This window comes from Desmodus rotundus, chromosome 4 (genome assembly GCF_022682495.2).
Source record: "Desmodus rotundus isolate HL8 chromosome 4, HLdesRot8A.1, whole genome shotgun sequence".
Lineage (NCBI taxonomy): Eukaryota > Metazoa > Chordata > Mammalia > Chiroptera > Phyllostomidae > Desmodus > Desmodus rotundus.
Window position 1 is genome coordinate 129622201 of NC_071390.1, and position 27182 is coordinate 129649382.

Consider the following 27182-nt stretch of genomic DNA (forward strand, 5'->3'; position numbering starts at 1 on the left):
AAACCAGCCAAAAAAGTAGGCTGGTGTAGAGAACTTATTTATTCCTATAGTCATTGGTATGTTTCATGGGAGAGACAATAAATTTTAGTGGATGTCACAATTGTTTTTATTTTCCCAGCAACCCTAAGAAGTAGTAGTATTTTTATCTTGATTTTACGATCTTGGGAACTATGGTTAAGAGAGATTTAGGGTCTTTTCTGAAGTCACATGCATCTGGCATTGGCGTGGAGACTGTAATCATTAGGGCATTGAGCAGGAAAAGGATTTAGTGGGGACATTTGGAATCTTGATTAAGAAACAGGGAGGTTGGAACAGCCAGAAGGTGAAAGGGGAATGTGGAGCCGCAGCCCCTTCCCTGGATAGTCCTGTGGGGGGGGTCAGACTGAGAGGGGGCTTTGGGGGGGCAGAGCCACAGCAGGACCACCTGCGGTCAAATGAATGGCTGTGAGAAATTAATATCTTTTAACAAACACTAAACGATCACAATGAATAGGAATTCTATTAGACCATGGAGGGGAGAAAGATAAAGCTAAGATTAATAAGACCTGATTCCTCATGGAAGAGCTCAGAGTTTATTAGGGATAAAGTCCCAAAGAATTACAAATTCTTATTTCAAAGACTCAGTTTATCAGTGAAAGTCCCAAGAAAGGGAGGTGCAGCCCAACAGGGATAAAGGAATAGATTACAAAGGTTTGGATGAGGTACAGGGGAACCACAGGGAATCGTAAGGGCAGAGCTGCTGTGAGTCAGGCCTGGGCGAAGAGAAGGGTAGCCCGAACCCAGAGCAGAGGGCCTTGTAGAATGGACCACCGTGAGAGGGGCAGTGACTCTTGGTTGAGAGACACAGCTCACCCAAGGTTAACCTGAGAGTGAAGGGAGTCAGGACCCTGACCTCACTGTCCCCCCCTCCCTCTGATACGCTGCCAAAAGCCAAGGGCAAGGAAATGCATTGATATAGTCCTACAGGTCAGACTCCTAGAGGGCTAGTCAGAGAGCATGGTGGAGAAAAGTGGGGAGTGGGTCTGCAGAGGCGAAGGGAAGAAATCTGGCACACCAGATTCGAATGTGCGGCCGCCATCCCATTAGCATCCCGTTTATCCCTCCAGCCCGCACTTACCACACTGTACTTAGATGTGCACTTTCTGTCTCTGTCTCTGCCCCTGCCCCGACCCCCACACCCGCACCTCTGCCTGATTCTTTCCATGCCCCCAGCATGCAGGTAACATCTCTAGCCTTGTCTGGGACCGGGAGCTCTTTGTTCACTTGCTCAGTGTCTGAAGGACTGTCCTTAACAAAGGTGCTGTCAAAGTTCAGACTCACACGCAATGGCCCATCTGTTCTCTCCTCCCTGCTTCAGGCCCTCATCACCACCTGCGTGCACTGTTGCTTCCGTCTTCTAATTGATCTCCCTTTTGCCGCTCTCTGCCCACTCTGCTATGCTCCAGACAGGGTAGCTCCACGAATTCTGAGATTGGCACGCAAGAATCTCCATAATCTGGTAGATCTTAGTGCTTTTCACGAGTGCTGTGATTTCATGGGCAAGAGTATCCAAAACATTTCTGTTCCAATAACCTGGCTTGTGTTTTAGACCACGTGTCTTGATTTCCTCAATTCTAAGCCAGCAGGGTCAAGAGGCACAAAATTAGCGTCAGAGCTGCATCACAGCTGTGTCACGACCCTTTACAGTTCTAAGGAAACTGTAGCCAGCAGGAACTCCAGAGCAAACGACTGCGTGACTGGAGAAAAGATAAGTGTGGCAGGATAGAGATTGCTGGGCACGGGCCAGGCTCCACTTTATGGACCAAACAGGATTTATCCCCTATGATCTATTAAATCAAAAAATATTTACTATAAAGATGGCTGTGCAAATTTCCAAGAAGAGGAATTTTGTTGCTGATGGCATCTTCAAAGCTGAACTGAATGAGTTTCTCACTCAAGAACGGGCTGAGGATGACTACCCTGGAGTTGAGTCTGAGTTACGCCAACCAGGACAGAAGTTTTTATTTTGGCCTCCAGGACGCAGAATGTTCTTGGTGAGGAGGGCCAATGGAGACGGGAATTGACTGCTGTGGAGCAGAAGAGGTCTGGATTCCCTGAGGGCAGTGCAGGGCTTTAGGCTGAAAAGGTGGCCGCAAGAGGGCTGTGCGCCATTGCCCAGGCAGGGTCTCTGTGTCACACACCCTAGGAGGCCTTGCTGTGCAGAGGGCCCGCTATGGAGTGCTGTCGACAGAGGGCTAAATCCATGCAGTCTGTCAATGGTCTGATGACCCACAGTGGGGACCCAGCTGACTGCCACGTTGACACTGCCATGCACCACGTGCTGCTCAGGTGGGGTGTGTGGGCGTCGCAGTGAGATCGTGCCTCCCTGGGACCCAAGTGGTAAGATAGGTCCCAACAAGCCCCTGCCTGACCATGTGAGCACTGTGGAACCCAAAGATGAGATACTGCCCACCAGCCCCATCTCAGAACACCAGGGTGGGAAGCCAGAGCCATCTGCCATGCCCCAGCCAGTGCCCACAGTATTACAGGGTCTCGATGGAAGCTGGATCTAGGGTCTGGATGTTGCTCTATAAAGACGTTTAATAGACGTTTTTTTTTAAAAGAAAACAATATTATTAGGCATTTTCCAAGCTCCTGTGCTTGATGCAAAGAAGTATAAGAAGTATAAGACCGGGCCAAGATGGAGGAGTAGGTAGACACACTGTCCCTCCTCGCACAACCAAAAGAAGGACAACAACAATTTAAAAACAAAAACAACCAGAACTGACAGAAAATCAAACTGTGTGGAAGTCCAACAACCAAGGAGATAAACAAGAAACATTCATCCAGACCAGTAGGAGGGGTGGAGACGGGCAGCCAGATGGAGAGGACTCACAGAAAGGCAGCGGCTGGTGGACCCCGCGAGGTGGCAGATTGTGGAACGAGGCAGGCCAGGCTGCAGCTAGCAGACCCCACAAGGTGGTGGCTGGCAGACCCTGCGGCCCCACATTTACACATAGATAGACCGGGAGGAACAGAGGGAGAGCGAAACAGACTGCGCAACCCAGGGCTCCAGCGTGGGGGAAATAAAGCCTCAAACCCCTGACTGAAAACACCCATGGGGGGTGAGGCGGCAGTGGGAAAAACTCCCAGCCTCACAGGAGAGTTCGTTGGAGAGACTCACACGGGCCTAGAGCGTGCACAAGCTCACCCACTCGGGAACCAGCACCAGAGGGGCCCAATTTGATTGTGGGTAGCGGAGGGAGTGACTGAAATAGGACAGAGAGTGGAGTGGGCGCCATTACTCCCTCTCGGCCCCTCCCCCACGTACAGCGTCACAGCACAGAAACCAGCGTTACCCCGCCCCAGGGAAGACCTAAGGCTCCGCCCCTTTACACAACAGGTGTACCAAGACAAAAAAAAAAAAATAGCCCAAATGAAAGAACAGATCAAAGCTCCAGAAATAATATAACTAAGCAACGAAGAGATAGCCAACCTATCAGATGCACAGTTCAAAACACTGGTAATCAGGAAGCTTACAGAATTGGTTGAATTTGGTCGCAAATTAGATGAAAAATGAAGGCTATGCTAAGAGAAACAAAGGAAAATGTACAGGAAACCAATAGTGATGTGAAGGAAACCGGGACTCAAATCAACAGTGTGGACCAGAAGGAAGAAAGAAACATCCAACCAGAAAAGAATGAAGCAACAAGAATTCAAAAAAATGAGGAGAGGCTTAGGAAACTCCAGGGCATCTTTAAACGTTCCAACATCCAAATTATAGGGGTGCCAGAAGAAGGAGAGGAAGAACAAAAAATTGAAAACTTATTTGAACAAATAATGAAGGAGAACTTCCCTAATCTGGCAAAGGAAATAGACTTCCAGGAAGTCCAGGAAGCTCAGAGAGTCTGAAAGAAGCTGGACCCAAGGAGGAACACACCAAGGCACATCATAATTACATTACTCACGATTAAAAATAAGGAGAGAATCTTAGAAGCAGCAAGAGAAAAGGACACAGTTACCCACAAAGGGGTTCCCATAAGACTGTCAGCTGATTTCTCAAAAGAGATCTTACAGGAAAGAAGGGACTGGCAAGAAGTATTACAAGTCATGAAAGGCAAGGACCTACATCCAAGATTACTGTATCCAGCAAAGCTATCATTTAGAATGGAAGGGAAGATAAAGTGCTTCTCAGATAAGGTCAAGTTAAAGAAGTTCATCATCACCAAGCCCTTATTACATGAAATGTTAAAGGGATTTATCTAAGAAAAAGACGATAAAAAATAGGAACAGTAAAAATGACAGCAAACTCACAGTTATTAACAACCACACCTAAAACAAAAACAAAAGCAAACTAAGCAAACAACTAGAACAGGAACAGAACCACAGAAATGGAGATCACATGGAGGGTTATCAACAGGGGACTGGGAGGGGGAGAGAAGGGGGAAAGGTACAGAGAGTAAGTAGCATAAATGGTAGGTAGAAAATAGACAGGGGGAAGATAAGAATAGTATAGGAAATGTAGAAGCCAAAGAACTTATATGTATGACCCATGGACATGAACTATAGGGGGGGAATGTGGGAGGGAGGGGGTGGCCAGGATGGAGTGGAGTGAAGGGGGGAAATGGGACAACTGTAATAGCATAATCAATAAATATATTTTTAAAAATTTTTTAAAAAGAAGTGTAAGACCTATCTTATGAGATTTCATAGTTTAAGTAGAAAAAAAGGGCCCAGGTCACTCTTAATGTGAATGAAATGAACCGAGGTGGATGGACATATCTTTGAGCAGATGTGATACCGTCTGTTCATTTCAAAGGGGAAGAATTATGTCCCAGAAGTTTGGAGTGCCTCACCCAAGGTCGCACCACTCAGTGGCAGAGCTGGGCCCGAAGCCCAGATCCTTAAAACCACAGTCAAGTCCTCTTTCAGCACCCAGCACTGCCGCGCTGCTACTCGCTCAGCCCTGCACCCCAGGCAGCACCCTTGCCTGTGCTCACAGGTTACTGTACGGGGGTGTTTTTGTTTAGAGACTTTGTGCTGCCTTAATAGTGACAGTAACAATATCACACTGTTGTTTAGCATCTTGTCTTATTCTGTGTGGGTTCACATAGCACATTTGGATTAATCCAAGAACTCATCAATTCAGTCACCAATGAATAATTCTAAAACAAGGTAATGGAGGTAAATTTGACTAGAGGAAACAGGGAAGATTCCATGACGGTGCTGAGTTGTAGGAGATGAAGGAAATTTAGGCCTAAGAAGGCAGTTGGAACCTCTGTGTGCAAAGGTAGGGGACCAGTGGCGTGGTAGTTAATGCTGCACACACCTGGCTTCAGAATGCACTCAGCAGCTGTAAGCGCCAAAACTTCTCTTGTCAAGGTATCCAATGCCCTTCACTTGGCCAAGTGGGAGGTTAGTTCTTAGGCCTGGCTTCGCCTGACCTATCAGCAGCATTTGACACAGAGGGTCACTGCCCTCATCTTGAAAACACTGCCTCTCTCCACTTGACCTCCAGGACACATTCTTTCTTGGTTCTTCACCCACCTGGCTGACTGCTCCTTCTTAGTCTCTGTTGCCATATTTCACCCGCATCTTCCTATACTGGAGCACCCCAGGGCCAATACTGCCCTCCTGTCTCCCTGACCTCTCCACACTCACACTCCCTCTTCTCTCCACACTCATTCCTGAGATGATCTCATCCTGTCTCATGACTGAACATGCCATCCATATGCTGATAACCCTGACATGTAAAAATTCTATCCCTGTTTTGTTTCACTGAAGTAAAGACGTGTATATCCAGCTGTCGACTAAGTTATACTCCCCACGTGGGTGGTTCACAGGCAGAGCACACTCAGTGTGTATAAGATGAGTTACTGACTTCCTCAACCCTCAGCCTGCTCCCCCCTCAGCCTTTCCCCATCTTGAGTCCTCAGGCTGAAAACCTTGGACTAATCCTAGATCCCGTTCTTTTTCATATACTCCACATCCCGTCCATCAGAACCCCATCTTCTCTCACGCCTCTGTCATCTCTCACACGTGTGACTTTAACATTCCTGCAACTGATCTCACTACTCAACATACTCTTGCCGGAGAGGTCCTTTTCAAACCCAGGATGGCTCTGTCACTCCTCAGCTCTAGTATTCCAACTGCTTCCCCTGAGTCAGAGCAAACCACTGTCCATGTCCTGGCTGCAGTGCTCAGCACGATCTGAACCCACAGACCTCCCTGCTCTCACTTCCTTTCACTGTTACCTGCAGGCACACTGGCAGCCTAACTGTTTCCTAACAGACCAGGGACACTCCTGCCTCGGGGCCTTAGTACCTACCATTTCCTGTGCCTAAAACATTTTCCCGCCAGGGCTCTAAGGGCTCACTTCTTGTCAGAGGTGACAGCTAAGCAAAGTCTTGACCCATGAAAAGGGAGCCTTTACTCACACTGGCGTCTGAAATAGCAGTCCCATCACTGCTGATCCCTTCACCCTGCTTTATTTTCCTTTGGTTCACTTACCACTTTCTGACTTTATCTTATTGGTGAGTATGTGTCTCTTTTCTGCTACTGGACTGTCAACTCTGTGTGAGCGAGGACCTTGTTCACAAAGGGGAAGATGTTACATCCAACCCCCAGAACAGAGCCTCAATAGCAATTGTTGAATAAACGAATGATAGTCAGCCAACCAATCCCAGGGATGCTATTTAATCTCTCTGAGTCTCAGCCTTCTCTTCAGTAGGGTGGGAAAGGACAGTATCCACGTGATGGGTGGGGTTATTGTTAGAGTTAGTTGAGGTCATAAATTTGCAGCATAGTAACTATTGAGCAATGGCTCAGTCAATCCCTATGGTTGTTATTTTACTGTGATTTAGTGTTATCATTATTATTACCATTTTGCAATTCTTATTGTTGTTATAGTTATCATGATGAGGAATGCTCACCATCTTCAATATACTTTTACTGAGCTTTTACAATGGGTCAGGCATCTGGCTGAGTTCTGGGACTTTGGCCATGAATAAAACAGTCACTTCCTCATGGAGTTCACAATTTAGCATGTACCCAGCAGGGCAAATAACCTGGGTCGGTGGATCCCAGATGCCTGGAGGGGAACAGTGCAGAACAAGCGGGAAGGAAGATTTCAGGACAAGTGTGAGAGGACCCCTGAAGAGCAGGTTGATCCTGCTTACGTTACTTACCGGGCCATTGACAGTCACCAAAGGCTTTTGGTCAGAGGAAGGGAATGCTGAGAATTACATTTTAGGAGAACTCAACTGGCAGAAATATGTGTGGTAAGTTCACGAAGTTCAGGCCCAGAAACATGTAGACCAGTTTATACTTGGCTCCTGGCTTGCCACTGTCACTGAAAGACCGTGTCACTTAACTACTCTGACTGTAAGAGCTCTTAGCTATAAACTAGGTGCAAGAGAGGCAATCTTTCAGGGCCTTTTGGCTTATTACACCAAAAAAATTGTTTATTACAATTATCTTGTGCAAAAGATGAGATTCATATTCACATGAGGCTTACTGAGTATAGACATGTTCCAAGGATGGAGCTAGGGACTGAGGTGAGCTTGCGACTATCTGTTCCACAGGTGAAGAAATGGGCCCAGAGAGATTAAGTGACTTCTCAAATTCTCACTGGAGTGACTGGGCCAGAATTCAAATTCGGTTCTCCTGACTGTCCTTGAATCAGGTGTCCCTTTCACTACACCCATCCTACCTGAATTTGTAGAAATGAAAATTTGGGAGAGGACCAGCGGCCTCCAGAACTTCCGTGGAAATGAGTGAGATGGGATGTTGTCACATGCCGAGTGCTGCCTGCTGGGTCTTGGGGGCGGGGCTGCCCTGTTGGGGGAGAAGCAGGTGCTGGTAGCAGTCATCCCAAAGCAGCTGCCCAGAAACATAAGTTTTGATTTTTGCTTTTCAGTTTCTGTTTTGCTTTTAAAGGAAGAGAGAAAACAGTGATGTGTTAAATTTGGGTCATCATGTATTATTAAGTCAGAGCTCTTCAAGGGTGGAAACTATGACCACGGAGTGTGTCTGACTCCCTGAACTACACTGAATGGCGCTGTGCACAATTAGGTGCTCAGCGAATGCTTCAGGGATGAACTGATGTTGCATACCAAGTTATATTTAAAACATCATCAGTTCTTGCAAACTAAAATTATAGCCACTCCACTTGTTGCAAAATGGTATTCTCTTTTGTCTGTAAAATCCATGTGTCCACTGGTCTTAATGCTATCCTATACTTTCCATTACAAAAAGGACACATAATGGGCAAAGGACTTGAACAGACACTTCTCCAAGGTGGACATACAGAGGGTCCAGAGACCTATGAAAAGATGCTCAGTATCACTAGCCATCAGAGAGATGCAAATTAAAACCACAATGAGATACCACTTCACACTGGTCAGAATGGCCATCATAAACAAAGCAACAAACAAGTGTTGGAGAGGTTGTAGAGAAAAGGGAACCCCAGTGCACTGTTGGTGGGAGTGAAGACTGGTGCAGCCACTGTGGAAAACTGTGGAATTTCCTCAAAAAACTAAAAATGGAACTGCCTTTTGACCCAGCAATTCCACTGCTAGGATTATATCCTAATAACCCTGAAACACCAATACAAAAGAACCTATGCACCCCAATGTTCATAGCAGCACAATTTACAGTAGCCAAGTGCTGGAAGCAACCTAAGTGCCCATCAGCAAATGAGTGGATCAAAAAACTATGGTACATTTGCACAATGGAATTCTATGCAGCAGAAAGAAAGAAGGAGCTCCTACCCTTTGCGACAGCATGGATGGAACTGGAGAGCATTATGCTAAGGGAAATAAGCCAGGCGGTGAAAGACAAATACCATATGATCTCACCTTTAACAGGAAACTAATCAACAAAACAAACAAACAAGCAAAATATAACCAAAGACGCTGAAATTGAGAACAGGCCGACAATGGCCAGAGGGAAGAGGGGAGGGAATTTCAGAGGAAAAGGGTGAAGGGTTTGTAGAAACAATTATAAAGGACACATGGACAGTAACAGAGCGAGGGGTGGAAACAGGAGGTAGGTGGGAAGGGCTGGGGGTTAGGGGCGGGGGAGAGCAGATAATTGTATTTGAACAATAAAATTTTTTTAAAAAAGATCGTTGCACAAGATGAAAAGATAAACAAAACACATAATCGTGAAAATTGGTAAAGGTCTTTGAACTTTAAATTGCTAATCTGAACTCCAGTATTTATTCAGCATGAACTGTTCTAATAAATATCCTTAAATAAGGGGCACTAAGTAGGCACAGACATCTAAACATCTCTGTAGCCATACCTGCAAGGGACCCTCAGCTCCACATGACATCTCCTTATTCCAGACTAACTCTTAAAGTGAATATACATTTGAAAAAAGAATTAACTCCTAGAAATGGTGAAAATAACTTTCAAAGTTGGCATAGAAAATTTTTAGTTTTTCTAAAACACGTAATACACGTAAAAAAAATGTGTATTATAGTAAGTTAATGACCATCCTATTTAGATGACACTAAAATATGTTAAAGGTGAAAATGATTATTTAATTTTTAAAAATCATAGGTGTGAAGACCATGTAAAAGAATGTTAATGAACATGTACTGATCAGATTCTTTTGGAATGTCCAGAATATATCAAGAAGCAATAATCCTTAAAAGTATTATATCTAAGTTCAGCTCAGTTTTACAAATATGTAATCATTGTACATGCCCAGGCCCAGCCTCTTATAGTAAATGGTGCCACTATCTTTTCAGTTCACTGTCCACTCCCCGTGTCCAACTACTATTGATTTTGAATTCTTCGTAGCTCTCAATTCATTTACTTCTTGTTACTTTCACCCTAATGTCAAAGATCCCATAATCCCACCAGGAAACCTTCCTAACCGGCCCCCTCATTTCCTCACCAGAGTGACAACTAAAGACAGATCTGGGTGGCTCACACATAATCTCACTACACCAGCATCCCGCTGCTTGTAGGGTTAAATCCTCCATCCTACAGGGTGGACCTCCTGCCTTCTATCCCTGCCTCCTCTGGCCCCCTGCACCCCGATCCCCACCACACCTCTCCTTTCCCACCATGATGGCTCTAGCTTTGGTCTCCATGGATTTAAGGACTGACAAGTTATAAATTGTTATAAACTCTCACTCACATATTTTTTCTTTTGCACTCAATTCTTTAAATGTAGACTAAAACTCAAAGCTTGCTAATGCCAGCTGCCACAAGAAGCTCCAGCTGTCAGATTATATTTTAGACTGAAATTACTCTGAATTCTTTTCTCCACTATGTTTATTTCTCCTTTGATTTACTTTTACTACTTAAATCTTAATCTCGTTCTGAAATAGTTACAAAAATAACCTTTCAAAAACATATGTCAAGGTAATAAAGTCAGCTAGTTACCATTTGTATTGTCTACTAGATTACAGCTCCCTACAACATATCCACAAGGTAAACACAACGTAGTGTAATTGTTTCACTGTCCCCTTCCATTACATTTGGAGAGTTTCTGTCTCTGTGGAATAATTTCTTGTTGCTGCTTCAAACACTTTCATCAGTTACATATGACTGAAATGATTTTGGAAGTGCTTCACTGAGAAAGCAAGAGTTAGCGTATAAGCACAGCTGATATCGTTAATGAATCTATGGCTTGTTGGCTCATTGAGAAAACCGATTGGACTATATGATTCCACATCCAGAGTAAATCTTACTGTAATCTTCTTACTCAATAGCATGTCTTTTTAGTTACAAAATACTAACTGGGAAAAAGTGGGAATGGATCAGTTCCAACCCATCATCTTTATCGGAAACGGATCTAAAGCCCCACCCCAGTCAAGGGCACTGTATTCAGAGCACACAAAACGGACGCCACATCGGTAGTTCCCTCAGCATGCTGTGTTTCTCAGTCCCAGCAAAGAAAAATACTGGCCTATAGGAGACAGAATTGTATATAACAATACCTTGCTTTTATCATTAGACTCACCTTCAGGGGTGGACCACAGGCTCAAAAATGAAGGTGAATTTAGGTTAAAGTTATACAAGCTCAGTAAGTCCATGGACATGGGCCATCAAAAACAATTTGCCATATTTCTGTTTGGAGAAATTGGAATGGGGTCATTCCAAAGCCAGGCTCCAGGAAAACAAGAAGGTTACTAACAGTACAAACTCGGGCCTCGGGCCACCTGGTGCAGATCACACTGATGCCATTTGCTAGATGAAAGACTTGGGCCATTTTATTCATCACTGGGCGTCACATTTCCCTCATCCATAAAATGAAAGTAATAATAGTACTGTGCTTGCCTTGTAAGGTTCTTATTAGGATTAAATGAGACAAGTATATAACATAACAATAATAAGTCTCACGTAGTTAGCACTAAATAAATGTTAGCTGTTATTATTATTACAGTTGGGTCTCTAATTCTCAGTGTGGATAGCAACAACAGCTGACGTTTCTAGACTTTGATTTTCCTAACTTAAACAATATATTTAATGGTTATAAACCATTTTAAAACTCCCAAAGGATTATTACGATAAGCATTAGGTAATAAAGATCCATTTAAGCACCCGCCAAGAACACAATACAGAAAAGGATAATCCAAAAAGTGAGAAAGAGAAAAATAACCATGTTCACATTTGAAACAGTAAGGCTTTCACGACCCTTGGGAAATCCAAAGCAAAGGGTTAAAGAGTGCAAACAACTAGAGATTTCCAGCGGGGAGAAAAGAAATCTTGGGGGAGGGAGGGAGCATACAAAGGCTGAGCTACAGGACTTGGCCTGGGCCCCACTTGCCCCTGAGAATGCCAGGTAGAGCTAGAGGTTGCCCTCTCCCCTTAACTGGCATCAAAGTTCGGAAATTATTTTCTTTACAGAGTTTTTAACTATAAAACCATGGGAGCCTCAGTCTGGAAAAAATTAAAACTTGTTAAAATACAGTATGCAAAACCAGATTCCTGCCTGGCCTTGGTGATTAATTACATGGAGGCAAAGCTAAATGAACTAATGGTTCTGCAAAACCCCGTAAGTCCTTGGGCTGCAGTAATTGTATTGATGTCACTGACCTTGGTCAGAGTGTTAGAACAAGGGATCTGAAACTGTGACTCTGCTGCACACATGTTCCATAATTAAAATGATAAATTCGCACACCGCTTAGCAAACAGCATCAATGCTCTGAGTATTACCTCCCTTCCTTCTCGCCAATGTCCTCTGAACCAAGGAAATACCAGTGTGGAAGGTCTTACTTCCCAAGACTGGTGAACCTCAAAGAAACCTGAGCCTTCGGACCTGTAGGCTGGACGAGTCTCACAAAGAGCGCATGCCAACCTTTCCCTGCAGTACTGTGTGATCCATGGTCAAGCCTCATTTTCATCATTGCGATACTAAAGAGATAGAGGAGAGGGTAACAACAAAAACAAAAACCTGTTTCAGGGTTTATGAAGATCAATGGCAGCTCTTAAGCAAGACAGCGACATGCTTTCTGCGATACATTATTTGCCTCAACGTGTCAGTCCCAAAAAGATGAGTTCCGTGTTGAGATCCCCAGTCTGGTCCTGAATGCTGAAAGCCAGAGGCTACAAAAGGCTGGCTTCTCGGCCTACACGCACTTCCTCTGCCCACTGCCACACAGCTGGTTGTTCCGAACTGAAAATACCCCAGGACATTTTTATTTATAACTTCAATATGAATTGCATTAAGGATACTCAGATAGCAGAGAGATGCAGGGACCTTTTTCCCTCTTTCTGACCTGACTCCTGAACAGAAATACCTGTTTCCCAGCCAAGGGGTTTAGATGATCTCACTCGACACAGACAACCCACTCGTGCTATAGATACGAATTTTCAGAAGAGCAGGAGAGTTCTCTTCATCCAGGACAAACAATAGAGGGGATTCTCTGGTTTTTCTTTCCAATTATGCTCCAGAAATCTCTCCAGCCCTGCCCTTCTCACCATCCCGAGGAGATCTGGAATGGGGCTGACACATAGTTGAGGTTCCTCACCCACATCAAGGGGTGTTTCTCTTGGCCCAATGGAAGTTATAGTTCACCACAGGCTGCATACTCATTATAGAAAATAATTTTAAAATAGTTATGATAGACTTATAATGCCAGGCACTGCAGACCTGTCCCACAGGAGAGGTATGAAAAGGGCGGAAACTGGCATAGAGCATGTTAAGGGACAGACTCTTAACATCACAGACCTAAAAGTGAAGTATTTGTTCATGTCCGCACTGCTGCTCCTGGGAGAGGCTGAGTCAGGACACTTGTCCCTCCTGTGCCACATTTGCTCCCGTTTTGACCTCCACCAAGAAGCAGTATTCGTGAAGCTGCCACATTTCCTGGACCAGTGGCAGGTGGTGACATTGGCACTGCTGGTCCCAGCTCCTTCCCTCCGTTCTTCCTGGCCTCTCCCAGGGGCTCTGGGGGCAGCTGACTTACCCCCAGCCCAGCTTCTCCTGCCTCCCCGGCCCCTTGCGAATCTGGTTTTCCTGGGAACAGTATTCTCAGACGTATGGTTTAAGTCCCTACATGAGTAGCATGCAAAATGATGAACTTTGTTTATTCTAGTAAAAACTAGTTTTGTTTTAATGTGAATTTTAGATGTGAATAAAACAACAGGCCAAATTTATTATTTCATAGCTATTATTGCTTAGGGTGAAGCTAAAGGTAGTGGGTATCCAAAGAAAAACAATGACTTGATTTAAAGACAGGCATTAAGAAGATAATAGTATAGGTGGTGTGGACTTGGCAAAAAACATGAGAGTGTTATGGAGATGTTTGAATTTTAAAAATGCTGCCCTGAAGTTGAGGCTGGCATCTTGTCCTTATTTACTGCCTCAGCTACCAGCACTTTACGGCTTTTGCTTGGGATGAGACCAAGGGGTAGAGAATTTAAAAGATGCAAAGCAGATATCAAAAGGGCTTTCTAGTCCAAACTCCGTTACTAATGGACTCTGATCTCAACCAAATCTCTTAATTTCTATAGACTTCCATTTTTAACATCTGTAAAACGAAGAGGTTAGAGTCAATGAAACTTCGTAGAATTTGCTTTCAACAATAAAATTACATTATTCCATTGGTCATGATCTTGCTGAAAGCAAAACTTGAACTTGAGATCCTCACTCATTTCTAGTACCCAGGTTGGCTCAAATCTCCTCTGGATTCAAGGTTCTTTCCTGGCTTCAGAGTTTTATGGGGAAGGGGTGCCCAGAACTTAAGTGGGAGCTTAGTATTGCATTCTTGCTGAACACAGCATATTAAACATGCTAACTTGTAAAAGCACTCTACGAGGAAGCAAGTGTTTCATCAAGTTCAGCACCCAGTAAACAGCTGTGTGAATGACTGAACGAATCCCCGCAGACAGGCAGGGATAGGGGCCCACATGAGGCCGTGGAGTCTGGGAGGTATACAGTGACTTCCCCAAGGCTCTTCAGCTAACGTGTTTATTAAGCCAGTCTCCATGCCAGGTCTTCTCATCACAGAAAGTGGAAAGCATAGGTTGGGGAAATGCAGCCTCCATGGTTGAATCCTCTCTGCCTAACCAGGTGAGGAGATTTTTTCAAAAAATGCTTCATTTCCTAAACTCCAAAATGGAGACACCCAACCAGCTCTGCCTAGCCATAGTCACGATGGCTTCTATGACTTATGACCAGGATTGCTTTTCCTAATGCTTCCATTACTGCTCTTGGCACAATACTACAGATGTCCCCTGGGAACTGTCGTTAAGCCAAGACTGAATTTGGAGCAGCCTTTGAGGAGAGTCTGTTAATAGCATTCAGATGGAGGGGTCACCTGTGTTTCAGGAGGAATTCTCCTTCCCTACAGGCTCCCTTAGGTCTGGGCAGCACCTTCAGGCAAACTGAACGAGAAGAATGCTCCCTGACATTGACCTGGGGCTGCTGTGTGGCCATCAGCATGTCCTACTGTTAAGGGAAAACAGATGAGGTGTCCCCTTTGCTATTCTTAGAAATCCAGTCCAGTTCACACATTATAGGTGTCAAAGCAGAGCTGGGACCTGGCGACCTAAATAGGTAGTTATAACTAAATTTCCCACCTCTAGTAAATAGGTGGGAAAGAAGCCTCATTTGTGTTGGCAAAGATTGTAATTGTAAGTGAAGTAAAAAAAACTAAAACTGTGATAACTGGGGATTGTGCTGACTTGAGTGCCCCGGTTGCATTAATTGCAAACCTGAGCTCCCCGTGTCCTTGAAGTACAGCTGATGTTCCCACACGAGGGAGAAATGCAGGGAGAGGTCACAAGCACTTGCAGGGGCAAGCACAGAGATTTATGCTTCTGTACACATTTTTAACCATGTGCTACCTGTGTAGGTAAAATGCTCTCAGATAAAAGTAAAGCCAATCCCCAGATCAGGCCCCCTGATTATAGGAAGTGGAAAAGTAAAGATATTGGGGATCCTGCCCCAAAGTTTGAATCCCAGGTCTGCTCATTGACCGAGTCCACCCACTAACTAGCTTTTAGGTGAGAGTATAAACAGGAGGTAAAAGATTCTGGTTGTGATAATATTTGACTCATTTTCATAAAGTTTACTTCTGTCACACTTCTGTGTGAAGAAATGACTATGCAATCCTTCAGTGATTTAGAGATTGGGGGGATGGGCCATGGGGAGAAGGACTGACTGACTGAGATAAACTTAGGTTGTCTTAAAAACATTTCTGTAACATATTTGTGTGCAAGCTGTGTGCCTTATAAAGAGGTTTTATTTTTGCACCTTTACTAAAAAAGTTCAATTTAAAAAGTAAGTTCACTTTCAGAAGAAATCAGTTATTTTATGGATTTCTAACTTTGTACCTGGACAAATAAAGTACACTTGGTATCCTTAGCTCTAAGGGACTTTCAGTCTAGGGGGTAGATGGAACATGTTCACATAAAACCATTAGTGTAACAGTGTATTTCATACATCTTTACCTGGTACGTACATGCATAATGACCCCCAGCAACACATCAGTGAGACTGCTTCAGCTTTTGTACACACACACACACACACACACACTCTCTCTCCTTGTTAGAGGCAAAATGCAGAGTTGGCTACCACCCACCTCACCTGTCTGCCTGTCTGTCCATCCAGTCCCTCACTCCCCTGTGTGATTCCCGGGACCTGACCCTCGTCTCTGCAGCTGGGTGGGCAGACCTCCACGCTCTGGCCTATTGCCTCTCCACACCCCACACTGTCCTCGCTCCAGGGGAGCCTTTGGAATGTATTCAGGAGAAGCTTGTGGCATTAATTTGGGGTCAGAGAGAGGTAAGCTTAGCTTCCTCTGGAGTGGGGTACAGTGGGAGGAAAACAGGAGTGAAATTTAAGCAGCAGCCTTCAATAACGGTAAAATTAGGATCCACCCAGGTAGTGGTATCCAAAAACAGAGATTTTCTTTTTCACTTTTTCTCCCCCACATCACAACCTACACACACCAGTGTGCACACACAGTCCAAAGGGAAACAATCAAACAGACAGACCCTGAGTTATTTAATATACTGCAACCCACAGCGTTTGGCAGCACCCTTGGCAGTGGCTGTAGACCACAGTACATGCTAGAAACCAGTGATGTCGCCATCTTAAGTCGCTGTTGTGTGACTGTTATCTGTTTCTAAATAGTCCCCCTCCCAATTAATCTAAGTTATTGAGCTTTGACCACCTTCACCATAACCGCAAGAAGAGAAGACCCGGCTCATCACCCAGCCCTGAGTTAGGCCCGATTCCCAGAAGGCCGACAGAAAGCAGACGGAGAGCGTACCAGAGCAGCAGGTTTCCTCCACACGCAGATGCAGAGCTGTAGCTGGAGCCGCATGGGGAACAGCATGGACTCTGGAGCCCGCCTGCGTCCCAGTTCTTCTAATTACCAACCGTGTGGTTCTGGGCCTTTAGTGCCTCTGTGCCTCAGTCTCCTCTGTTGTAGTATGGATATAACAAGGGTACCCACCTTATGGAGAATTGCACAAATTGAAATAACCGAAGCTCATAGAACAGTGCCTGGCACAGAGTAAGTAACAAGAAAGTGTCTGTGACTATTGTTGTGGTTATTGTTGTTGTCTGTTACTGCCGTTATCATTGTCGCATGGAGGAAGGAGTTGCAATGTGAGGCTGTTGCGGTAGAGATGGAGGAGGCTTCTCCTGGCATGATGAAGAGCGATGTGGGCATGCGCAGAGCTCTAACATTCACGCCCCTTTTCTCACCAGTCGCCCCTTCCCTCCGCCGGCGCCTGCACAGACACATGCTTTTAAAGAGAAAAAATTCCTTTGAGACAAAATGTTCCCTTCCTCTGGGTGACCTTGACTGAAGGAGCCAGCACACTGTCTAAAATGGCCATCTGCTTCTATTCTCCACTTCTTACCTGCGCTCTGGACCAGGAAGGGAAAGAAAAGAGCAAGAATATTGAAAAACAGTCAGGAGGATTGTTAAAGACTCTTCTCAAAATAGATCAGACGTGCACAGACCCAGGAACGTGGTCAAAGCATTGTACTTAACATGCATTCTAAATAAGCTGACGCTGACTGTGGAATTTCCAAGGAGAATGTGGTTCAGGAGCCACCTACAGATAGGAGCAAGACACTTCCTTTTTGTCACCCCTGAAAACTCCCCACCATCAATTCCTGCCCCTGGCTGTCTCGGAGCAGTAGCAACTTTCTAAAAGAGCGTAGGGCCACTGCAAAACCGCAGGCCTGCGCTCGGTTGGGGTCTGCACTCTCCCCGGCAGCCATGTGCCGGGCCTTACTGTGCCGCAGCAAGCCCCCCTTCCCACTGTTTATGGTTTTTTCACAATATGGCAAAGGTTCAGGTGAACAGTGTGGTGGTGCTTTATAACCCTTCTTTCTACAACCCATTCCAGTCAAGGTCAACTTCGAGTGCACTGAGGACCTGTCTGAAGACCGGGGATGAAAAATTACCTATGTGGACTCTGCGGAATGTGAAGAATACAATTGTTTTACACTCCCTTAGTGGGCCCTGTGCCTGCAGAAAGGCACAGCTTTGTATTTCAGGCTGATGACCCGAATCCAAGACTCATTCCAGTCGCAGACGCAGTAGATGTAACCGTTGTGCTAATCACGTGCACCTACTGAGATCAAGAATTTGTTAGAGTTGGCTATTATGTAAATAATGAATATACTGAGACAGAATTGAGGGGAAATGCACAAGTAAAACCAGACTTTTCTGAGCTTCAAAGAAACATTTTGGCATCTAATCCCAGAGTCACAAGATTCTGCATCAATTAGGAAGATAACACAGAAAATACTGGGAGATGCAGGGAGCAGTCATCCAAATCTACAGTCACATCTCTCTACGAACGCATTACCTTCAGCATCAAAGGGATGGCCCACGTCAGAAAACTCACTAAATGTCGTGTGTGAGTCCCACGTGGACTGCACGTGACCGCCTGCCATCCCTTCAGTACAATTAAGCTATAGAAACACACAGAACTCTTTCCCTGAAATTCCATAAGTCACATCACAGACACTATGTGAAGAATTTGTTTTAAAACAAGTCCTATAAAAAGTTTATAAGAAAAACAGTATTCAAGTAAATTGCAGAATATAAATACAACTATTTTTAAATAACTTTTTCTCTGTGTTATTTCATCAGTTCTGAAACTAATCTGATGAACCATATATATTATTTTCTTCTCCTCTATAGGTAATTAAAGCACTTGTAAAGAAATATGAATCATTAGACCAGGTTATAAGGATTTCCTAGCCTCCTGGACAATAATCTTTGAACCACTAACTTACTGGCCTTCAAAAACACAAAATTCATAAAATATTTCCTCCTGTAATAACATAGTTTGGTTTAATTTAGGGGTGAATTTCCATTATTTTTTGGTATATCCTTAAAGAAGGGGTCTGAAGTCCACTATGTGCTACCAAGAACATGAGGATCTGATTCTCAGGCCATCTTCAAGCCTCCTACGGCTACTATTACAGTTCACATAATGTTCGATTGCACTCCATTTGGTTTCTAAGATAATAACAACTGTGGCCACTCATTTACAAAGTCTCTGCTTATGGTTTTTGTTTTTATAACAGTTGAGGACATCAGAACACTCTCTGAATCTTACATCATTATTCCCCAGTGAATTCAGCACGTCAAGAGCAGATACCAACTCCCTGAGTTTAAGAACAGGAGAGTATAATGTCTTTGATCTATTCATTAGATTTATAAAACTACTGTAAACTTAACTCACAATTGTTTACGTAGGTCATCTAGTGGCAGCATTTACATAAAATAGTGGATTTGGGGAGGTGTATTTAGCTTTATCATAACCAATAAGTTACTATTTTGGAGATATATGTATTTCTCACACACGTAGTATTCTTCTCCTTATCCGCTGACACTCATGCAGAATAAGATTAGATATATATTTGTAGTAGGCACATTCTGGATAGATTTTCCACATAAGCTTTTTAAAAGCAATCCTGGAAAGGAATTCATCAACTAAATGGGCCAAAAAATTCTTTTTCTTTGAGAAGAGCTAGGTCCTTCCTCAAAAAGTTTCTTATGCTCCATTAAATTAAGTGTAGGATATTCTCATCACTCTTGCTGCTAAGCAGGCCATCAGCCGTAGGATGCAGAGCTACGCAGTGCCTTCATAGCTGCGACTTTCATACTGCACGTTTTAGGGCTTTTATTTTGAGGGCGGAAAAAGGGCATTTATCAGAATATGTAATCTAAGTTGTACATATTTCCTGTCATTCTAAAAGAGTGAGTCTGTGAAGCAAAATTTTGCTGTTAAACTTTGAAATTTAATATACCAGATTATTAAAATAGTGTCCACTACCTAGTTGATAGATTTTAAAAATAAAATACATCCTGCTGTTAAAAAATCTACATAAATAAATAAGTAAATAAATAAATAAATACCTGAAAGAGCCCAGGAAAGCACTTCCTTTCGGAGGTGGTTCGGTTTCACCCCATCACAGCCTAGTGATGGCATTTGGGATGTGACTGGCAAGTGTGCTGCCAAAGAGGTCAGGTAAAACATTTCTTTCATGTTTAAAGTGAAGAAAAAAGAAAATGACTCAATGAGAAGCGTCCCTAGAGGAACGTGTGAAGAACTGGGAACCTTGCTAAGCCCAGGGAGACAGGAGGGCGCGTTTAGGTTGCGCGAGGGAGAGGTAGTTCGGTCAGGAGAGCCCCTTCTGAGTGTGGAAGACTTCCTGTGACCCGGAAGGGCTAACACATGTGTGACAAAGACAGGGGTGTGTCTGTGGTGGGAGAGGCAGCTGTGGGGAGAAAGACCCCTTAAAATTATGCCAGTTTAGTCCAGCACTGCACAGGGTACAGAACAGAGTCCAAGCAGGTCAAGAGATGACCTCCAGGGCAGCCTCCTCCCTCGAGTCATCTGACCAGGTCTGGCCAGAAGCATGGCCTTCTGAGAGTTTGCACTCTATCCAGACAGTCATCCCTAAAATAACTCTCCTCCAGCTCCATAGTCCCTGGGGACTCAGAGGCACATGATGCAGTGGTTGGTCCATAGCTGTAGAGTCATAGGAATACATACTCAGGTAAGACCTGCAGCGGGGGCCCCCATGATGGATAGGTGAGGAGCCTGCTGCTGTGGGAACTTTCTTAGCACAGTGACTGAGCTCAAAGACTGCCAGTTACCTTTCCTGGGCCAGTATCACATTTATTTCTTTGATGTTAAATGAATGAGTTAAGTACCCACTATGGGCTAGAGACTGTAGTTGGAGCTAAGAGTGTGGTAAGAAGGGGAAAGAGATGCAAGATGAATAGGATTAGAATCTCCCTGGGGAAGCTCAACCCAGAATGTCGGAAAGAAGCAGACACAAAGAGCTAACACACACAGCAACCCTGTAGTTTGCTTGGGGGTGTCAGAAGAGCTCTCAAAGTTGTCATGAACAAAGAGGAGGAGTTGGCCATGCTGGGAAAAGGGCCGGGGAAGTAACCAGTGCACCAATGATTAAAAATGCAAACCCTGGAATGGAATAGTCCTGGGCTCAAAGGTTAGCTTCCTCATTTACCAGATTATAAAACCTGAATCAAGCCCTAATGTCTCTGAGCCTTAACTTTCTCATCCATACAGTGGGAATAATTCTACTCAACTCAGAAAGAGAGTGAAATGAGATGATAGCTATAAAGTTCTCAGCACAGTGCCAGCGCAAAGTAATCACCTGCAAATGAAGAATAGATTAATGGCACTGAGAAATCCCCACCAGAGAGAGCCCCAAAATTCAGGAAGGCTTTTGTTCACAGATCTTCACAGCACTCTGGGTGTGGAGAGCATGTTGGCGGGGTGGGATGTGCTAGCACAGTGGAATGTTCTTGTATCTTGGATTATGAAATATACACATAAATTTATTCAACCCTCTCTTAATTTCTTCTGGCTCCTGGGCTTTGCTGAGTAAATCACATCCAGTCTGTAACTTCAGATGCCAATGAGGAAGAACTGTAATGCCACCCTCTATCCCACCCCCACGCCTAATGCACTACCCACCGAGTGCCCACAGCTTCCTTTATAGGGAAAAGCTGCCCCTGCCCCAGCTACACCTTCCTTGTGTGCTCCTTCCCTGCCCTGTCTTGAAAAAAGAAAAGAGTAGGAGGAAAGGGGGAATTCCAGTCTAGTTTAAACAGAGCTCAGTAGGAAATGACATTCATTTTCACAAAGAGGAAATTAAGCCTTCTCTGTTACCATTATAAAGCTGTGCTCATGTTGGCTCAGCCGCCCCCTTATATGTTCAGACTATAATGCCCTGAGGTGTGGAACCTCCAAGGGTGAGGTTCCCAGCTGCTTCTGAAAGTAGCAGCTGCTGTGGAGGTGACAGGGAGCTCAGGACACAAGCCCTCCTAGGCTAGGGGCCTGCTAAAGGTCTTCTAGTTCTAGAGGACCCTCACTACCCAGGCTGGCACCCTCTGAGGGGAGCCGGTGGGCGGCAGAATAGTTAATAAGATGGTCCAGAGTACAGTCTATTTTACCTGCATGCGTTGGCCCCAGAGTGGGCAGTGCCCACCCTCAGAAGTGCGCCCCTTTGCTTGGCTGCCCTCAAGGACCCATCGGGTGGAAAATCACCTACTAGCTCCAGCTCTGGTTGCTTGGCCTCTCTGTGACCAAGAAAAGGTGGGCTTAACGGGCCCCATTTGAAGATGACATTAACTGAGAGCTGGACAGCCACCAGTCACGTGGAGGAGAGGCAAGTCACTGTCACTTGATGTTTTTTAAAGGAAACAAGAGCACCTGAGTTGGGGAACTGCCTGATTTATCTTTAGAACAAGGTGGTATATAAATAAATTCAGTAAATCACAGAACTGGAGGAGATCCAACTGCTCAGAATTAGGGAAGAAACTTTGAAAAAGGTCAAACCTACAATTCCCTATGTTAAACTACCCCTGGGGCATGAAAGAAGAGTTATAGGGAAATCAACTGTATCCCATTTTTTTAAAAGAGGGGAATTAATTTAAAAGACCAGCTTTCAAAATTGCTCCTAATTGCAATCACTGTACCTTTTTGAATCTTGAAATACTCCCAATTCCTTACATTGCAGTAATAACTCCTCTCACAAGCTCTTAAAGGAGCTGTCAATAGGCTTCCATGAACTTTGAATTGTTCTGATTTCATCCCAGTTTTGAGGCTGATAAGCTAAGTGCAGCCTTTCAAAGTAAGAGTGGAGGCTTTTCATAGAGTGGACCTCAGACTTTCTCTGTTTGATCTGGTCTGCACATTTGAGTATTTGGTGCCATCATTCTATCTTGACAATAGGAAAAAAAGAGAAAAAGAAAGAAGAGAAATGTACTGATAATTATGCTAACTGTGCTCTAGAACTCCAGGAGCAAGGAGATGGGCGTGTGAGTGTCCGGAAGTGTGGAAGCTCCGAAATGAAGCAACACAACCTGTGCAGCCTGGTTTTAGTCTCTGCGTTAGCGATGAACCCCCTTGGCTCACTTTTAGAAGTTATAGGCATAGGTGTCTGACATAGCCTTCTTCCGCCCAAAACTTTTGGGGGAGTTACTACAGAGTTAATTAGTAGACTGATTTGCTTCTTAGCTCTACTCTAATTCCCTTGGTAGAAGGGCTAATAAGAACAATATACAAAAGATGGGAAAAAATAAAAGAAGGCATGGCAAAATAATCTACAAAAAATAAATCTCAAAAAATGTGGGGCAGATCCGTCACCTTTGAGACCTAGTCCATGACAGACAGGCACCAGTCCAGCATGTTCCTTTTGGAGAGGACTTCAGCTTGGCACACAGGGCATCTCATTTAATCCTCTGAAAACTGTGGGCAAGAGCAGAGTGGCTCTTCTTTCTCTGTCTCTGCAGGTGAGTGGGATACGAGTGGACAGGGTTAAATAGTTCGTGGTCACACAGCTCATCATAGGGGAACCACTCTTGAATTCACATATTCAGACTCCAAAATCTCTGATGCTCTTTCCAGTGTGTCTCAGAGTCTTATTCATTTGCTGAGGCAGGAAATAATTTCCCAGTGGCCTGAAAGAGTAAATGGGGTCCCTAACACCAGTGTTAGTGCCAAAAAGTCACTTTAACTATAGAGGACAAGAGCTCAATTGATTCTTAGCATTTCAAAGGTGAAACACAGCTGAAGTATATACATTATTAGCCCAAAGCTCACACAAAAAGAGTGTTGTGCTTCAAAGTAGTAATCTTTGGAAGCAGTACGGTAATTCTTCCAAGGCCGCATGCTCAACGGGTTGTTTTGTTAACTGTTCATTTACAGTTGCCTTTGGACCCAGATTTCAAACTACACAATAAAACATTCATGTTACTTTGTAATTGCACCAGGTTAATTCTGCAAACAAAAAATACTGTTACCTACCAGACTTGACCTTATTTTTACACCAAACTTAACTTTATTCTCTATGAAATCAAGCTTACCTTTCAAGGGTGAAAACTGGACACACTTCCCAAAGAGGAATATTTTAAAGTACTTTGATTTGATGGCTTCATTAAGATCAGTGCATCTCCTACCACGATGACCCTTTTGAACTGCCCGGGACTGATATAGCTGTGTGAGTCTGGTTTCTTTTAAATCCAACCGTATCAAATACCTTGTAGTAATCCTTGAATAAGACATCCTAAGTCTCCCCCTATTTTGCAAATGGTAGAAAGAGGAGCCAGAGCTTTTAAGAGAAGAAAACAGGATTTCAGGAGATTTGTGTCCCCTACCCCTGTAAACAACAGCAGCAACAACAAATTGGCATCATTGTTACAAAGATAATCAGATATTACTGTGCACTGTTCTTTGATCTCCAGGCCAGCCAAAAGGTCTTAACAAACATTGGCCATTTGTCAGAACCTCACCTAGCATGAAAAGCATTTTGGTAATAGCATCAAGACCCTGGGTTTTGTTCTAGCTCTGACTTCTGTGCGGCAGGATCTGCAATGAACACCTTTCTCGTCTTCTCTCCCCGGCCTTCCTTCCCTCACAGGCAGCATCGCCGCCATTACGGTGACTGTCATCGCCGTGGTGTTGCTGGTGTTCGGAGTTGCAGCGTATCTGAAGATCAGGTGAGACCTCCCTCTTCTTTATAAGGGAAAGGATCCCATTTTGTGGGGCTCCAGGCTGAGCGCTGTTGTGCTGAATGCTTGTTTCTTAGTAAGTATCACAGCTCCCAGATGTACTGGCAGGGAAGTGAAAGTGGCCAGGGTATTCCGCAATGGGCAAGAATAGAGGCCACGGTGTCTGAACCTTGGCAAAGCAGAGGAAGTTAGCTGAAGCACACAGTGTGATGATGTAATGGAGCGAGAATGAACCTGGAGTCAGGAGTCGGAGGCCTCCCCACTCTGCCCTTAACTCACCTCCTCACCCTGAGGGAGGAGCGCGGGACTCCCGACCCTCAAGTGGTATCCTCTGTGAAGTGGGCCATGAAGGTGATCACAGATGGTAGCTGAGATTTTTACCTTTTTTAGACAAATAGAAAGTGGCAAAACCCTGGGAGCCCCCACTTTTGTTGTCTACTGCTCTGTGGAACCCTGAAGTCTCAGAACCACATCATTTTCCCTGAATGTCCTCCCAGCTGTAAGATGCCAAATGTCAAGTGACAGTCTCATTTGCCAGTCTGTGCCATGCCCCTAAAAAGGGACAGGAGGACATGTGCTGCCATGCTGAGCACAGTCACTCCTTGACGTCTGTCTCCCAACAGCTGAAGCCATCTTTACAGAAGCCCCTTTGACCCTGTGCCTCACTCCCTTAAAAGCCCCCAGTGGCTTCCCCAGGCCCTTAGGATTAAACCCTAACCCCTCAGGTTGGCCCTCGAGCTCATTCGTGGACCTGTCCCTGCCCACCTCTTCTCATTCATCACAGCTGTCCCTCCTTGGTAACCGCTGAGCTGCAGTCACACCGGCTTTCTGTCCAAAGCTTACAATATGCCATAACAACATGAGATACAAGAACCATTGTACACAGGACAATGGCACCTCAGTCCCCTTCAAAGTAGGCACCTTGGGACCTCACACAGTTCTCCCCATTGCCATCAGCTGCCCCATCGTATTTTCCTGAATCTCATTGATGGTCTGAAATCTCTTCCCTTTCCAAGGTGATTTCAGTTCTGGGAAAAGCCCGAAGTCACAGGGTGCCAAATCCGGGCTGTAGGGGGGCTGAGTCACCTGGGTGATTTGATGTTTTGCCAAAAATCTCTACATGAGATGTGAGGCATGAGTGGGCACGTTGTTGTAATGATGCTGCCAATCACCAGTTGCCCGTAGCTGCAGCCTTCTGAATCATCCAAAGAGTTCCTGTGGAGCAATGTTCAAGCTTAACACAAAATTTGATGCAGATTCATTGCTCTCCTCGCCCAGTCATCTCGAAAACAACAGCCACGCATTAAGTATACATGCTCATTCAACATCATCTCCCGCCCCCACTTACTAGCACAGCGAAGGCGTCATTGTTCACACGTGCGCATTCCAGTCCACTCTCCTTTGCTGCCAGGTTACATCGCTGTCACGTGAACCATTCTTGTTATATTATCAATGGCTGGATTTTTTCCAGACAGACCCGCAGTCACTCGGGCACTGTTGTGTGCACTCACGTACACTCCCGACTGACTTCTGTCCACACAGCTGTGCTTCTTCTTCAAGAGGCACCCTGTCCTTCCCTCTTGCCCTGGTTCCCCAGGTGGAGCTCACGTATTCAAGGTCTCATCCCTCCACACACATCGCCTTTGCTGCCCTCTCTCCAGGCCCTTCCTCATTAACTCCAGTCATCCTGCACAGACCGGTGCCCACCAGGGAACTCTCTCCAGCTGCTTCCCTTCTATCTCCCTCTTCCTTTTGTTCTAAATGTGCCCCAAGTCAGTCGGATGACAGTGCCAAGTATAAGAGTGTCCTGTAACATCACCTATTCCTAAGGTACGAAGAACAGGAAAGCCAGGTTTGGAAGAGAAATTGGAATTAAAGGGCCAGTACTACCTGGTTTTTTTTTAAGTCTTTATAAAAGCATGCTTAAGTCTTCTTCATATAAAAAACCCGCTCTCTTCATTAAGTCTATATTTCCTAGAGCAGCAAACTTAATTTTATGAATCATATCTGACTGAATGGCACTCTTTTTTCATCTGGTTTAATTACTGGCTTATTATTACAGATACATTGTATTTTAATTGTGAGTTGAATTGCATTTATGAACTAGTCTAGGAACCTCATTCCCAGTTTATAACAGTGTTTCTTTTTCTGTTGGTGGGGGAGATGTCAGTGCTCAAAAAAAGAGACCTACAGATTAATTTAGAGTCATTCTGGAACCACCACTGGTGAGTTTCTGAAGGGCTATGTCACCAAAAACATGACCTTCACTGGAGTGTGGCTTGAAATAGAAATTCTTCCCTCTTGCCACATACTTGCCAAAAATGATGTTGAAAAACTTAAAGACTCTTTTCTTGACTTCAAGCAAGCATTCAAGTTTACCATCTCAAACTCCTCACCGACTATAGACAGGCCGTCTCAAACAGTGATTAAGAAACAATCGAGACCCCACGAGCAGGGGGGCCCCGATTTAAATCCCAGTTCTACCGTTCTGGAGCAGCTTCTCGTGTGACCTGAGCATGTATGGAGCTTCACTCACCCTCACATCCCTCCCTGGTAAAATAAGTGCTGTGATTTTAACTCCTTGACAGCATTGCTGGGAGGATTACTAAGATGCTGCTTCCTAAGTACATAGCCCTGCCACTGCAGCTAGCATCATCATCATCATCATCATCATCATCATCATCATCATCAAAGTGGTGAACTGTAAGGG

General features: G+C 44.6%; 1 protein-coding gene and 2 pseudogenes across 1 annotated transcript in view; all 3 read left to right on the forward strand.

Annotated features, from left to right (window-relative positions):
* Positions 1–27182, forward strand: part of PARM1 (prostate androgen-regulated mucin-like protein 1) — a 111360-nt gene that overhangs the window by 71676 nt on the left and 12502 nt on the right. The window contains exon 3 of the mRNA XM_024579491.4: positions 24382–24460. Coding sequence (XP_024435259.2) covers positions 24382–24460 — 79 coding nt within the window. The remainder of the gene's footprint in view (positions 1–24381; positions 24461–27182) is intronic.
* On the forward strand, positions 1725–3483 carry LOC128780772 (small ribosomal subunit protein uS3-like; annotated as a pseudogene).
* Positions 16794–24369, forward strand: LOC112321899 (histone chaperone ASF1 pseudogene; annotated as a pseudogene).